The 16,046-nt window shown below is 39.2% G+C and overlaps 1 protein-coding gene across 1 annotated transcript in view; it reads right to left on the bottom strand.

Moving 5' to 3' along the window:
- The window catches only part of LOC122780051 (RIMS-binding protein 2), a 62,421-nt gene extending 47,748 nt beyond the window's left edge, over positions 1–14,673 (bottom strand). The window contains exons 1-2 of the mRNA XM_044042823.1: positions 14,484–14,673; positions 12,143–13,055 (exon numbers count right to left, since the gene is read on the bottom strand). Of these exons, the coding sequence (XP_043898758.1) occupies positions 12,143–12,901 (759 nt within the window). The 5' untranslated portion in view covers positions 12,902–13,055; positions 14,484–14,673. The remainder of the gene's footprint in view (positions 1–12,142; positions 13,056–14,483) is intronic.
- Between the last annotated feature and the right edge of the window lie 1,373 nt (positions 14,674–16,046).

The following is a 16,046-nucleotide window of genomic DNA, read 5'->3' as shown; positions in this document are numbered from 1 at the left end:
CAGAAGGAAGGGGTCATCAAATTACTCCTCTTAGTGCAGAGTCAGCAGAAATTATTGTTTCTCCTCTCCCCGACCCCCCCAAAGGCTAAACACTCAAAGACTATAACCCTTAATCTTGTCAGAGAAAATTGCATGTGCATATAAACCCTGCAACTTTGTAACCCCCGCCCTCATCATACATTGCAACAGAAACAACATCATTTGTGGTCAAGCACAACTGACACACAACATTTAAACCTGAACATTGTGCTTGGACATTGCTTCCACACCCCCTTGCACACAACTCCAATTTGCTGAAAGGTCCAGAGTATAGAAGTTTTATTACAACGTAAATTATTTTCACGTTAAAATACAGCGGTGTAAATAGGTTGAGCAAATTCAGCTACAGACTGTTCACAGGAGGCAGATTTATTCCCAATAAGATAATTTGCTCTTCCATCATCCTCCCCCAGTGTCACCAGAGGACAGAGCTTGCATGTCACTGGTGGAACACGTACCACAGTTTGAGAATCATGGGTCTAAGAGAATGTTGTGATTGTTGTTCGAGTATTTAAAAGACTTTGCAAAAAACGATGAAACACGCACTGATGAAACACGCAAAAGAAGCCCTCCTTGCTGAAGCAGTGAGAAAGTATCAGTGTCACTTGACCACTAGAAGGTCTATGTAATCACATGACCTTTCGCTAGCATCCTCCCTGCCACACAGGTTAGCCATGCGTGATTATGCTAAGAGGGAGAAAACATGAAGACACCAGCCCCCGCAACTAAATCTTTAAATTATTTTTTATTATTTTCTTGAATGCTAAAGTTTAAAGAAAGTAAGGGTTGTTTTCCTGAAACACTGTGTCCATTGATGGAATCTATAAGCAACAATTGATGAGTTATAACACAGATATTTTTTTGAAGGATATTGACTAATCATTATTGTCGTCAAAATCCCCAAAAATATTGAGATATAACTTTTCACCCCTAATTATACTTAATTTTTTGTAAGTGCACCTGATTATATGAATTGTTGTTTTTCATCACCCGAGAATGAGCCTTTTATAATAACTATGTCTTTACGACAGCCACCAATGGACAAAAAACATCTTCTGGGTTGTGATGCTAACGTGAAAGAGAAGGGTGAGGTGAGGGATATTCAGCTGCAACATATAATTTTCACAAATTTTACACATAGTATACCCCACAAAGACTTGCATATTGAATACAGTGTTTGTCAAATAACAGTTTTCAAAACTGTCTTCTCCTTTATTAAAAAAAGTCAAGTGAGCAGTAGAAGAGCAATTTTTGAAGCAGCACTACAATGGGGTCACATAGCATTTAGATACTGCAGCTGTATCTGTGTCATGGATTAAATAGTTAATGTGTCAGTGGCTGAGCTCCCTTTGTTAAAAACAGTGAACAAGTGATAAACACAGGCAGTTCTATGGAGTCATTTTCATTCTGCAGGTTGACCTGGGCTGACCTCCCCAAGAAACCATGCCCTCCTTCAGAGATGGAAGAGCTTCAAATTAATTCAAAAATCACCAAGGTCCCACTAGGACCTTGTCGCCACTCTTGTTATTGCCAAAAAAAAAAAAGGCTTCTCCTAATCTGTCATCACTGAAGCCATCATCTCATCTCCCCAGAGCTCAAGTGATAAAAGGCTGAAATATTCCCCCGGATGTTTTCACCGTGGAGATAAATTCTTAGTGAACACATGGAATTCCCCTGAATCAAAATAATAAACCATTGTTACTTACATTCTGATTATGTAAGTAAGAGCTGCTTTAGCTACAGTCCTGTCCTCTCTTTTTCTCTCTATCAATGGTATCTGCCACCTCACAGCAGGGGTCTGATCTTCTTTCTGTTCTTCTTCTATACTTCATATCCTCATCTTTAGGAATTGTAAATGAGGTGGCAGAGCTTTCTCTGTGTTTTTTACATCCAGGGAAGATGTATTTTTGGGACAGACATCGTAGCTAGCTGGTAAACCAAGCTCAGTATGATTAAGAGCAGGTGCAGTTACTACAGAGTGAAGAAAGTGTTTGAGGAGGCTTGTGTCTCCTGTGTGTCATCTAGCCATATTTTAGACACCCTGGGGAGAAGCCTGAAGAGTTTTCAGTCTTTACTCCATGGCACTTGAGTAATAAAAGGCCAGGATGACCTTCGCTGACATTCAGTGGGTCAACAGAATGAGTTTCCCTTTTCACCTCCAGGCAGAAAGCATTCCATTTATTAAGGGAACATAGGCGATCATGGGTTTATCTCATCAGCAGCAGCAACACCTCACAGACAGTGGGCAGCTTAAGGAAAGATCTGCATAGGTAAGTAAATGTAAACATAGCCACATAAAAATCAGTGCAAGAAACAGTTGTCAGTATATTCCCATTATTCTGTATGTCATAGACACAATATTTGGTGTGGAAATTATAGCCCAGGTTCATGACCTCACACATCAAGTGAATGTGACAATGAACACAATTTCTGACCCCTGTCTGCACCTCACTGCAGCCAGACAGCCAGACAGACAGTGATGTCGGGGGCCTGGATATGGTGAGAGACCAATACTCCAGAGATTCCCTTTGCACTGCTCTATCAATTATTCACGTCATAACATGGCTGGCCAATAAGATGCACATACACACACAAAACCTCAAGGCTAAAAAGAGACAGAATCAGCAGGAATGCCTTGAATGTATCTTCAAATTTCTTCAAATAAATTTAATATGGTAACTTGCAAGTAAATGAATGTATAGAAAACAAAAAAAAAATTAAATATATATATATATATATATATATATATATATATATTATTTTTTTCCAAGCAATTCTTAACAAAAATAATTATCCGGTTGCACTTCTTCAAGTGTTATTGCTATTTTTATGGCAAAAACAACTTACAATCGCAATATCGGTCTGAAAAATCACAATCAGGTATTTCCCCCTTGAGAAATCTGACTGCACTTGTTCTAGAGCTTTTCTTGTCCTGAGAAATAATGCTTCGGATTTCTTTCTGTTGAGCATCAGTCATGCTACAAAATCCACAGCAGAGGAAATGACACACCATCAAGGTAACACAAGCTCATACAAGTAATAGAATCACAGCTGTGACCACTTTGACATACGAGGGCTGTTATTTGACAAGGCAGAGACTGCTGTTGCTACCTGGAACAGCCGAGATAAAATGATTTCTTTGTATGACCAGCAGACGCCCATGTACACGAAAAAGAAAGAGTAGCTTCGACGTGTTGTCAGAGCTTAAATATGTTTGCACAAACCTTGCCATAGTCTCCATAGTGAAACAGCCTGAGGATATATTGTTCCATGGAAAATAATATACTTAATGGCTGATTTGGCACTGGCTGGAATTAAATTGTGTAAAGTAAATGTACCACGATTCTTGGCCACTGCAGGCACAGTAAAGAAATCTGTGCCACCATTTCTATAATATCAACATTATAAGAATTTAACTCATCCAAACCGAGAGTGAAGCCTAGCCTGGGATAGACTACTTCATAGTCAGACAAGAAAATATAACACTTCTAGTAGATCTCAGGTGGTGCACATCTCACATTGCTTCTGTAATTTTGTACAAGCTGTAGCTAAGTAATCAGCATCAACACAGGCTACATTCATACTACCCCAAAAATGTTTAGTTTAAAAAAGTTGCAGACTTGGTTTTTGTTTAAAAAACAAACAAAAAAACTCACTTTCATGATAGACGAGCATAAAGGTGGACCTTTGTGGACAATGATGCAGACAATGATCTGCTTTCACTTCCTGATTTTTCTTTTAACCACAACTCAACTATCTACTGTTAACAAACAACTGGTCCAAAAATGAAATCCTTGTTCTTGCATTCCTCCATTGTTGTTTCTTGTCATTAATTAGGGTTGCAAAATTCTGGGAATCTCGAAAATTGGAAGCTTTCCATCAGAATTAAGGGGAATTTATGGGGAAATAACAGGAATTAACTGGAAATTGTCCAAATTGAAGGTTTGGGACTTAAATATAGTTGGTAAATAATATATTGTAGCCTAATTTGGTGAAAACAATCAAATTTGTTGAATATCAATGCTACTCCTGCACTGTGTATTCTTCCATCACATGCTATGGATGTATTACAAGAACGGGATAGAGTACCTCCCCTTACAGCTTGTAACAAAGAATACTCCACATAAACCACAATAGTAAAAGAGACACATGTAAAACTGTTCACAGGGAATTTTGAGACATGGACATAGGTATTTATAGAATTTTTATATTCTATATTGTTAATGCACAGAGTTTATTTTTTCTAAAACCTTCCTAAAGGCCATAAAAAGCCTAGACAAATGTAGGGATGCATGATATTGGACTTTTTGCCGATATCCGACATGCTGATATATCGGGAGTGCTTGGGCCAATAAAAAATAACAATACAGCTATATAAACATCTTTCCTTTTGCCCAAGTGCAGAGGTCACTTAGTCTCTTCTGTAGTGTTCTTGGAAAGTTTCTGGACATTTAGAATTTTCCACCCCTTTGCAACCCCCCTATTTGTAATACTTTCTGAAACTAATCAAAAAATTGCAGAGGCGAAAACCAACTTACAGTTTACATTTTATGTTCATGCCTTGACTAACAGAAGATCACGTGATAAATGTTTTTTATTATGGACATAGATTATTTCTGAAACAGAGTTAAAACAAAATATCTGAAAATGTTGTTTACAAATAAAAATTCATGGATGTAGCCACAGGGTCATCAGATAAAAGTGCCAGTAGAGACACTGTTAATTATTATTTTTCTACAGCAGCTGATTTTGGAGCTTGTGCTGTGCACACGCAACATCCATTAGACAAGCAGCCATATGGTATCCTGACAGGTGTTAAAAGTGTGTGGATCACTGGGGACCACCCAGTCAACAGGCTCATAACCATTAGCAAGACTGATGGTGAGTCTGTGAAGAATTTGTCAACATCAAAGACTCAACTATTGTAATTTTCAGCAATCAACTTTACTGATAAAATGAGAGTGAGGATAAGATGAAAATATTGTTGAAATATAATTAAAAATGAATGAATCTTTTATGTCATTACAAACTCACCAAATATTCCTACCAGTGAAACAAAATGTGTCATGGCAGAAATGAGCTCTCCCCCATGTATTTGGATCAGTAATTGATCAATTATTATGCCGCTTCTCTGCTGACACTGTTTAAATGAGGCCAAACGCTCCAGAACCTATATTCACAGAGCAACTGTTAAAATAATCATATTATAAAGGGTTTAAAATACTTCCCAAAAGACATATTTAAGAATGTCAGAATTATATATACTATGTCACAGTAGCGACACTTGAATCTCAACTTAAGCTGTTCTTTATGGATTTTTTCACAGCGTTGAACTAATCAGACAAATGCGGCAAAATCATCACTTCCAGGGAAGCTGGGCTTCCACGACAGTGATTATTGGAGGAACGTCTGAAAGGTGAAACCACTTTTTGATCGACAGCGCTGCAGAAACATACACGACAGCAGAGCCTTTTCTGCCTCAGTTCTAAGTCGTGTGGATTTTGCAAGGGAAGTCTGTCGACAACCAGCAGATTGTTGTGTTATTTGCTCCACGATATAGCCAATTTTTGTTTGCACATACACTGTAAATAATAAACGTGTTCATTTGCAGAATTGATGTAATTAATGTATCAATAACTGGGCCTCCTGAAATGTGCTTCCCCTGTTTCAAAGACCAGCAAATGCCACTGTTGGGTGTGTGTATACACATATTATATGTGTACACACACATATGTATATATATATATATATATATACATACATATATATACATATATATGTATATACATATATATATATATATATATATATATATATATATATATACACAGTATATACACATAAATATACACAACATATGGAATAAGTTCCTCATCTATGAACTATGCTACACTAGTTTATGGTGATCTGATGATTAACACTACCAGCACAGTACTGCCTTCATTCTATGTTTTCTATATATAACTCAGCCTGTTCATGTGAGGATTAGCTGAACATGAACGCAATTTTCCAGATATAGTTTCACCCACTTTTCCTCTACAGCTTTAAACACCTGCTCTTCCTCTATAGATAGAGATTCAATGCACGTCTCTGGCGAGGGTTAACGTCTTAAACACACACACACACACACACACACATACACGCAAGTACGCAATTGTAATTAGAAAGGCTGTGGTAACCCCCACAGCAAATAATGAATAATTCTAAACAATAATCAAAGACTGACAGCCCCCACTGGTCCAAAATGTCTAAATAATAATTACTAATGCCCTCATTTAATGCTCCCCCCTCAGCAGCTGTGGCCATGGATAACGTCTCAGGGTGTGCGTTTACAGTTCATTCGGGGTTTTCACTAAAATATATCTGTAGTGACTGCGTAATATAGTGGCAGGGTTGGGAAAGGCAGCAGGCAATGCTGAAACGGCACAGAACGTAAAGTATCCTTTTCTTTGCCGTAGCTTTATTTACTGCAGGCAGAGAGTCGGTCTGACTGTAGACACAGAGAGGGAGCGAGAGAAACACTGTCACCACAGAGACGACTCAGAGTCACTCACAGACAAGAAGGAGCTGTGTATGTGCAGTGCAGCTGACCATGTGCGGAACAATCACTCATCTGTTCATTCAAGTAAAAATAGTCTCTGTGAAAATAGGTTTTATTTAGGTTTTATCCCCCCTATTTTACGATTGAGTTGCACTGTTAATCTTCAACACAATGTTTTTCCTTCACCCCGTGTCTAAAGTCCCTGAGGACAGGAAGTGTTCCAGTGATATCCAGCATCTTTTCAGGCTGACTTCAGTCACTGTTCAATGACAGTAGTTAGCTACACTGCCAAACAATATCCAAACACAAGAGTATGACGACGACAACAACAACAAAGATAGGGACAGTGAATGCCAGTGCAAGAGAGAGGTGGTACTAATGACATAATTGTTTTCCTAAATTAGCATATTCACCTTCTACATGAAAGCACATGGGCGGCTTTTGGAGATTTTGCTACTCTGGGACACGTTGTTCCGTGTGGACGGGCTCTAAGGATCCATTCAAATACCAAAGCAAAGAAAAAGGGACAGAGTTGATGGATACACATTATACTATAAACTATTATCTAAACAGCTAATCACAACTTCATCTGAGGCCACATCCATACTACAACAATTGCATTTGAAAACAGCAACAATCTGCTTCGAGACGCTCTCTAGCAAAAGTAATTGGCCTCCAAACTAACAAACCTTAAAAGGGAAAACCGTGAACGCATGTACTGGTAAACACAAGAATATCTCCTCTGTAGCTGCAGCTCAGTTTCAGAAAGTACTACTGCAGAGAAACAATAATGAAAAGTAAGAACAAGGATTTCTGTTATGAGGGGAAACTGAAACTGAAATGAAGTGTCAACAGAGCTTATTTTCCACAGCTAATAGTCAAGTTGTGGTTGATAAGAATCAGCCAGGAAACAAATATGGGCAACTGCATATTTGGTTTTTCTCTTTGCAGTTTCTTCCAATATTGGGATAATGTGGACAACAGGCATGTAGCCTGCAAGTGAGTTTAATCTTCTACTGAAATGGAAACGAGAATGAGGAAAAACACAGGACTAACTTTACCCAAAAAGTAAAAAAACCCTGGTGCTGAGGGACATTTCACACAGCCCAGATCAATTCATCTGCCTTTGTGTCATGAAGCCATATCTGTTATATTTACAGTACCAACTACAAAGGGTTTTTTTTACACATAAACTAACATGAGACTTATCCTGTTAGTTTGATGGGGTCATTTTGATGTATTTCCTTCCACTGATGTATCTTGCAACACAAGCTGAATGAGTGAGAACTTCTCATGGGTTCTATATTGATTTTCACCCTGCTAACCATTAAATGGAAATTAGAAATCAAGGGTTTTACAGGTCACCGTAATAATTGCCAACCCTGATTTATAGCAACGACGTTCCAGATATTGTGTTCAGAAAACACAAATGCAATGTAGCACCACACACTGTGTAATCCGATCCAAGTGATAATCCAGCCCTGTATATGGTTTTGAATGGAGTTTGCGATATGAATAGGTTAATAAAATTGACCCTCTGAAACATAAGCTATGCAACTCAAATAATACACTATGGGACTAAAGACATTATCTTAAGTTTCCTAATTTAAACATCGATATGTCAACCATTTCAAAATAATTGTGAGAGACAACAAATGTTCCACACTCACCTTATGTATCCCTTCCACTTCAAAACCATTCAGGTTTGCATAAAGTGAGTGGTGCCTTTTTCCTAGCAATGATTTTGAAGTGACAGCCCTGGTTGGCACTGCCTTGTCCGAGAGCCCGTGTTGCATAATTCCCTGCTCCTCTGAGCTCCTACAATCCAGCTGCTGTTGTCCAGGAGTGTCCACCTCCTCACGGCTTTCCATCTCTGCACGTGCCGGTGCAGACTCGGGCTGCTCAGGCCGAGTGCACAGGTCATACATCACTTTCTTTCAAAGTCAGACAGTGCTGGTGGGATCAATGTGACCAAATGAGGTGCCCAGCCGAGAACAGGCCATCATGGGCTTTTTATTTGCTCAAGGAGAGTGACACGGATCCTCTGTGGCAGGCTGACTTGAAAATGATAAAAGATGTAATATTCCTCCTTGTCTTTAACATTTAGTATGCAGGAGCAGATTTCATCACAGCTAAGTTGAAGTGTCTGAAAACAAGTAAAGGACTGTTTTTGCCACGGTTGTTATGAAAGAGACACGTTCTCTCTCCTAAATATTTGGAGTAAATGCAGATGAAAATAGTACTGCAGAACGTCTTGTATCTCAGTTATAATTTGTTACTGTGAAAAGTAAAAGAAATCCAGTTCAATATGAAGCAGGGGTTGTTCACAGTGGCATTTCTTCTTTTTTTTTTAATTGAGGACACTGAGCTCTACAGGGACCTTACATGTTTCCAGCATTGGTGTTTCACTATGATTTAAAGAATGTCATCATCCTGATTGCATTCTTCGGCATAATGATGTTCATTCAGATTCCCGACACTGACATCGTCTGCTTCAATATGCCTTAGAGCTCTGTCATCTAAGAGGGTTTTCAAAGATGATTGTCCAAAAATTGGAAAACATGCACTGTTCACATTCTACCTGACATCAATGCTGAAGCAGCGTGAAGGCCAAACTAGACAGAAAACAAGAGCAGATGTGCCATGTAGAAAAAAAAATCACAAAACAATGTCACTAACAGGTCTCTATTCCAGGTCCCAGACTTGTGATGTGGGTGGCATGTTGACTTTCCAGCCGTGAGTCCTCCATCCTCAGTGATGCTGCAGTGTCAAAACGCATTTCATCCACATGCTAAAAGACTCGACAGAGCTGCTTAATCCCATCTCAGTTACAGTGCCGTAAAGGTGAAGAAAGAGGACGAAGAGAAAAATGTGTGTGTGCAAGACGGCGAGTGTCGCTGTGAGGAGGGGGTAGGGAGGACTGCTTCACTCGTCCTATCACATAAAAGCAGGCTTTGAGACGGGGCCCAATCATTACCACGACTAGAGCTCGTTTCCATGGAGATGACGCTGGAATGATGTTGGCTGCCTATTGATTGTTCAAGAGGCAGTACAGACTGCAACACAGGGAGGCTGCAGGAGGCAGGCAGAGGAACAAGTGTGTCAAGGCCACACTACTTATCATGTTTTACTGCGCTTGTCCACTTTAAAAACAAATTACGTCTAACAAGGCGATTAATGCTAGGTTAATAGACATGAAACTACCATGTAAAAAAAGGTCAAACACTGCAAAAGAAATCAGTTTCACACCTTAATCCTAGTTTATATAGACTTGCTGCCCATACTGTATATTGACTCAAACAAGTAACATATAAATAAATCCCATCAACAAGCAGCAGCCTGACTACAAGCCAAAATGAAATTATGTCAATTTATTTAGGCAGAAATCTGGTAAACTATCACTCAGGCATGACAAACTATACCTCATTTAACAGTAATTCTATTGGTGTAAATCACAATATTAGGATAGGATTAAAAATAATAAAAAATATACACTGATCTGTCGGCTTGATCACAGCTTGATCAGCCAAGGCAAATGACAAGGCTGATCAGACACAGATACGCTGATAAACTTGCGATTACATGCTGCAGGATGACAGGATAGATACAGCTGCATGTATATGTGTTATCAGCACAGATGTTATTCACTGAAAGTGAAGAAGACACAACAGACACACTTTGGAAAACCTGTTGGACAAGGCCAAGGAGGAACAATTACAAAAACATTTGAAACCACAAAGTTAAAGGACTCTCAAAACTCCACCAGTCCACTGAAAATGTCAAATTTCACAGCCTTCATTCAACAGCACTGAAAAGATTGGAAGTTGCACACTAATAAGAAGACAACACTTCCCATACATCACATTGCCAGAAATTTCTTGCTACAACTTGCTACAAGCTAATTCCAAAACAGCAATCAGCTTTACAACTCAGTTACTTAAGCTTGATGTTAATGCTGATAAAGTTTCAGCAGCACAGAGTATAGGGCTGTCACGTTTTCCAAAAATCTTGCTGATACAAAATTTAGAGTTGAGCTATACATTCAAGGATATTTGCATAATTCTCTCTGCCCACACACAGCTACATGAGGTCGACTGGATCTAACAGCTATAAGCCAACAGCTGAGAATGCAGAGTTGTTGGTTACTTTGCCCTCTATAGTAGAGCCAGAAATACCTCCACGTGCTGCTTGCATTATGCTTCAGTGTTCACTGTCACCGCAAAACAGCATGACATCACTGTCTTTATTTTGATTAGCAAAAGCGGCATGGATGCAAGCTGCACTTACGGAGCCCTCTGCTGGACAACTTGGTAACTACTTCATATAGTCTGAAGCGCTTGAAGGCAGTGTTAATTTCATTGACGAAAACTGGTGAAAAATCAACAGAAACGAGATGACTAACACTATGACAATGTCTACTGAAACTAGACAAAAAAATTGGGCGGTAAGAATGGGGAACAGAACCAATCAGAAGAGAAGATTAATAAGATACAATCAGAACTAATCTCTTTAAGAGGTATGAAGATTAGATTAATTTAGCAAGTCACCCAATTCCCACTGCTGCTCACTGCTAATTCACCTGGCTTGTGTGTGTGTGTGTGTGTGTGTGTGTGTGTTCACTACTGGTGCGTAAAAAGGATGGGTTAAATGCAGAGGTCAAATTCAATATCACTAATTGGTGTGTGTGCAAAATCTCTCATTCTAAATATAAAGGCATAGAACATAAAAGAATCAAAATGTACATTGTTTCAAACTGCAATTTCAATTTGAGATTTTGATTTAAAAAGAAAGGTTACAAGAGACAGATCAAAGCTCATACATTTTTCCTGCCTTGTCATTTTGTGCCAACATAGCATTGCAGTCCTTCCCATTGGTCTTGTGAGCCATGGCTTGTGAGCCATGGCTCACAAGACCAATGGCTTTAGAAGCCTGGAGGAAACTCGAATGTGAGCTCCACTGAACAGTATTTCTATACTGTTTCAATGCCCTGAATTAGAACAGGGCTGCTTACAGAAGAACAGTCACCACCAGAGAGTGCGCTCATCACATGATGCAGACACATAGATAAAAATATAAACTCTGCAGGAGCATTAAGCAGCATGTAAGTCAAACAAAATATCCACTACACAGAAGTGCAAAAGCCCATCTAGACTTTTATCCAGGTCCATCATTGCTTAGTGCAACCTACATCCTAACACAACAAAGCCTCTCTTGTTTGTCTGTCATGTGACCGCGGAGCAGGTTGGTGGTCAAATACATCCCACACATACAGTAACTCCACCTTGAATTAGCACAGAGAAAAACATGAACATTTCTGACACATCAGATGTCAAAAAAATAAGCACAGAACTCGGTCCTGCATTTAAATGACTTAGTGACGACATGGTTAACATGTTTTTGAATAATGCAGGGAGAGTACCACATTTATCTTTGAAATTCACACAATTCTATGGCATAGCCATTTTGAGAAATGCACGGGAATAAAGTTTATAATGTGATATTACAGTATATAATCATACTGAAGAGTGAAAAGTGTCATGTGCAGATATGAAAATAGCTTACCTCCATGTTGGTGTCCATGCATTTGGAGGGCGTGGACTCTTCTGACCCAGAGGACTTGCTGCTGCAGGGGGGCTGGTCGTCCCAGCCTGCATGGGGAGTGTTGTGAGAGTGACAAATGTTCGAAGAGCTGCTGTGACAGGTGTCCACGGCTGCAGCAGTGGTGCTGGGGTTAGCGTCACTCACTTCCCAGCCTAGAGGCACCGTGTTCTGAGCTTGTCTGGTGTTCTTCTGAGTGGGCTTTCTTGTGAGACTTTTGTAGCCAGGGTGTCCTGCTCTGTGTTTCTCCTCCAACTGTTTCCTATTACTTTCTAGCAGGTGGCAGAGGAAGAGGGCTTTTTCTAGCTCAAGTTCCTGCCTGTGATGCAAGCTAGAGTCTTCCCGCTCACCATTTATCTCGTCATACAGAGTCAGCAGCAACAGCTCCAGCTTTGTAGACAGGTCTCTGCTGCATGAACTGTAATGTCTTAAATCTTTGATATTCACATGTTTAGCCGCCAAACTCCCACATCTATTTGAGTGCCTGTCCTTTTGGTACCCACGCTTTGCCGACAGCTCCCTCACGACCCTCCGCTGCTCCCTCTCTGCTTCTTCTCGCAGACACCTCAGCTCGACACAGAGGAGTCTGTGGGCCTGCTGCGTTTGGCTCTTTTCCGCTTCCAAGTCAGCACGAAGCCTCTCAAGCTCTCGCCCATGGCCCGTCTGGCTCTGGCAGGGTTTCTTGGATGAGATGGTTAGAGGGTTATCCCACTCTGTCCCCATGATGCCTCAGTCACAGCACAACATGCGAGGAAAGGCATGGCACATTCATGTCAAAAGAGAGCCATGCACGAGAGGTGAGAGGAGGTGCAGGTGGGTGATTGATGGTTTATCAAGAGACATGCAGCATGCAAGTATCACACCAGGTCACAGGCAACTGAAAAGATGAAACAGTGGACGATTTAAGAGAAAGGATCAGGTGTTATTGTTTTTGGATGAACAGAAAATGCAGTGTTGTAGCACAGAGAAAGTACTGAGAAATAATTAAAATAAGAAGGAAATAAGGAAAATATTCACAAAAGCAAGCCTAATATACAGAGCTAATAGGAAAACATGTGCTAGTTTACAACCACAATGCATTCTCTCTTTGTCAGACACACAAACATGGATGTTATTTTAGACATTAACTTGAATCTGGAACATGTGAGGAAAAATAGCCTCGTCATGCTTTTACTACTTCAGGAATATTTCCAAAATCAGATCTGTACTAGTCAACACCACAACAGAGAAAATCATACATGCCCTTATTTTCGCTGGCCTACATGACTTGCCTAAAAACTAGTAGAATAGTGCAGCTCAGGATTATTAAAAATTCAGTAGCTAGACTACTGAGCAAGACAAAACCACTTTTCCCACAGAACAGAAATTATTGTTATCTATAATGGTTTTCACTCTTTGTAATTGTACATTTTTAAAATACTTTTAATCATATACGCATGTACAACCTAGCATGAGATGACAGTGAGCTCCTTATTCCTCAAAAGCCAAACACACTGCCTTGGCCTTTTGACTGTTCCAGAGTTCAGGTTTAAGACTAAGGGAGATTGAACCTCTGGAGAATTGGCTCCTCAGCTCCTTCCACGGTCGGATCAAATTATATTTTAGAGTGAAATCGTTTTCATTCTTCAATCCACAGTTTTTTACACATTCTCAGCCACTATTTTCTAACTATATACTGAGAGAATCGATCTATTTGCTTTACAGGGATTCAATATTTAAATCTAAAGTTCAGTTTTTAGACTAATTGTTACACCTTTACAACAAAGCAAACAGGCAAAAACAATTAATGTAATAAGTTAGCTACTTCACTGATCACAAGGCAAGATGTGATACAGATATAGCTTCACATATATTGAGATATTTGAATTGTGTTTATCTTATTATTTTTGTTTTAATTTGGAGTTGCTCATTTAGTGCACATTTGCACGCCTGCTCCAAGATTTATGAACCAAAGTAATCAGAATACAATTTTATTCTTTGATACACAAAATGGTACACATTAACATGACTGTTAACCTCGAGCTGAGGATACAACAGGTGAACTTAATATACAGAGCTGCACCGTTAGCGTGTTATTGTAGCCTGGACTCTCAGCACATGGACGCTGGGATACGGTTCATGTTACAGTCTTCAGTAAATGGCTAATTTACCAGTGAACATTAACGGACTGTTATACAGTCAATTAGGTGACGCTACACTTAGCGGCGCAGTTGATAAAGCAAATCCTGACTCGCTAATTACGTCTTGTTAGCCAGCGTTAGCTTCCCGTTAAGTTTATAGTAGCTGAAACTTGCACCAAACTCACCTCTCAGTGGGCTCGACTATTACATTTTACTTTTCATCAATGGAATCCTGCCCTTAAAACTTAGCTTCTAGTCCACGTTAACATTGGTGATTTACCACTGTGGACAGGGATATTGTTTGTTGTCAAAGGTCCACAGAACCAAGCTGGCAGCTTGTTTATGTGTCAGTGTAGCAGCGTCTCAAACGCGACAGGATGCGTCCGCCGTCAATCTGCTGACCAGTCCAGGAGCTGTGGTGCATTCACGCGCCCTGCGTCCTCGGAGTTACGACTCGTGTGGGTCCCTATTATTCATATTACTCGTTTTATTTATAATTTCCTCTGCCCTTTAACTATATAGCTCCGTCGTTTGTTGTTGGATTCAGCCAACAAATTAATTTAGTATTAATTTCAATACTGATTTTAATACAACCAACAGTCTTCTCAATACCACCGCCAGTCCGTGAAAGCAACATAATCCTCGAGTCCAACTGAGCTGAATCAACTTGTTTTGTGTGAGACAGGCGCCTACTAGTGGTTATAGACTGGAAGTGCTCCATTAGTCTGTTCCATGAGGGGTCAATTAATAAATGTTGACATCCAGATCTGTAGGTAATTCATGCATATTTTCTGATGCAAATTAAATACATATTTTAAACACATTCGCCTAACGTCTATTCTCCACAAATTAATTGCTTACCAAAATTACCTTTGGAGATTTTCAGGTGAGAAACATACAGTATATCATTTGTTTTATGGTTAAACTATATTAACAAAGTCTCATAATAAATATTTTTTTATTTTCACATTACAATTTTATTTATATGTATATTTATTTGTAAGCACAGTGTGGGGTTTCTAAATTATGGTCAAAATATTAGTCACGAGCTATTGTTTTGATCAATATTGAGATAAGGGACAACATATTTTAATTTCATGTTTTCATTTGTTTTTTGTAATGTTACATTCATGTAGTGCTGTACCATACGTAAGCCTGTTTCCACCACTTGAAAAAAAAAAGAGTGCACACCCAAGTCTTAAGTATGACATACTAAGTCATAATTGTAAGACTTAACATCTCATTTGAGTCATATATGAGATACTGAGTCACAATTATGAGAAATTAAGTAATTATGAGATACTAAATTATAACTATTCTTCTCTGGATGTCAAAGACATTTTGGTATAATAACCTTTGAAACATGATACTATGGAAGCCTGTTGCATACCCATGGCACAATTGCGAGCAACTTTAATTATAAGAAAGTAAGTCATTATTATGAGATAAGAAGTCATCCTTTGGACATCATAGTTATGACATGTGTATGCAATCTTCCAGAGTATCATATTTTGAAGGTTAATACAGCAGAATAATTTTATGACATTTGGAGAATAATGTGTATAGTGACTTGTTTTTATCAAAATATAAACAACAAAACGAACCTAAGCCACTGAGGGGCTGCTGTACCGGTACTTGGTAGTTGTTGTTTGTAACCTGAATGCAAATTCCAAACACATTGCTACACCAAAATGACGACGAGGACGTCAACGACAGTAAGCGGCACACATGCAGAGTAATTACCTGCT

Source organism: Solea senegalensis, linkage group LG13 (genome assembly GCF_019176455.1).
Source record: "Solea senegalensis isolate Sse05_10M linkage group LG13, IFAPA_SoseM_1, whole genome shotgun sequence".
NCBI classification, from domain to species: domain Eukaryota; kingdom Metazoa; phylum Chordata; class Actinopteri; order Pleuronectiformes; family Soleidae; genus Solea; species Solea senegalensis.
This window is presented reverse-complemented; position numbering and strand designations above follow the sequence as displayed.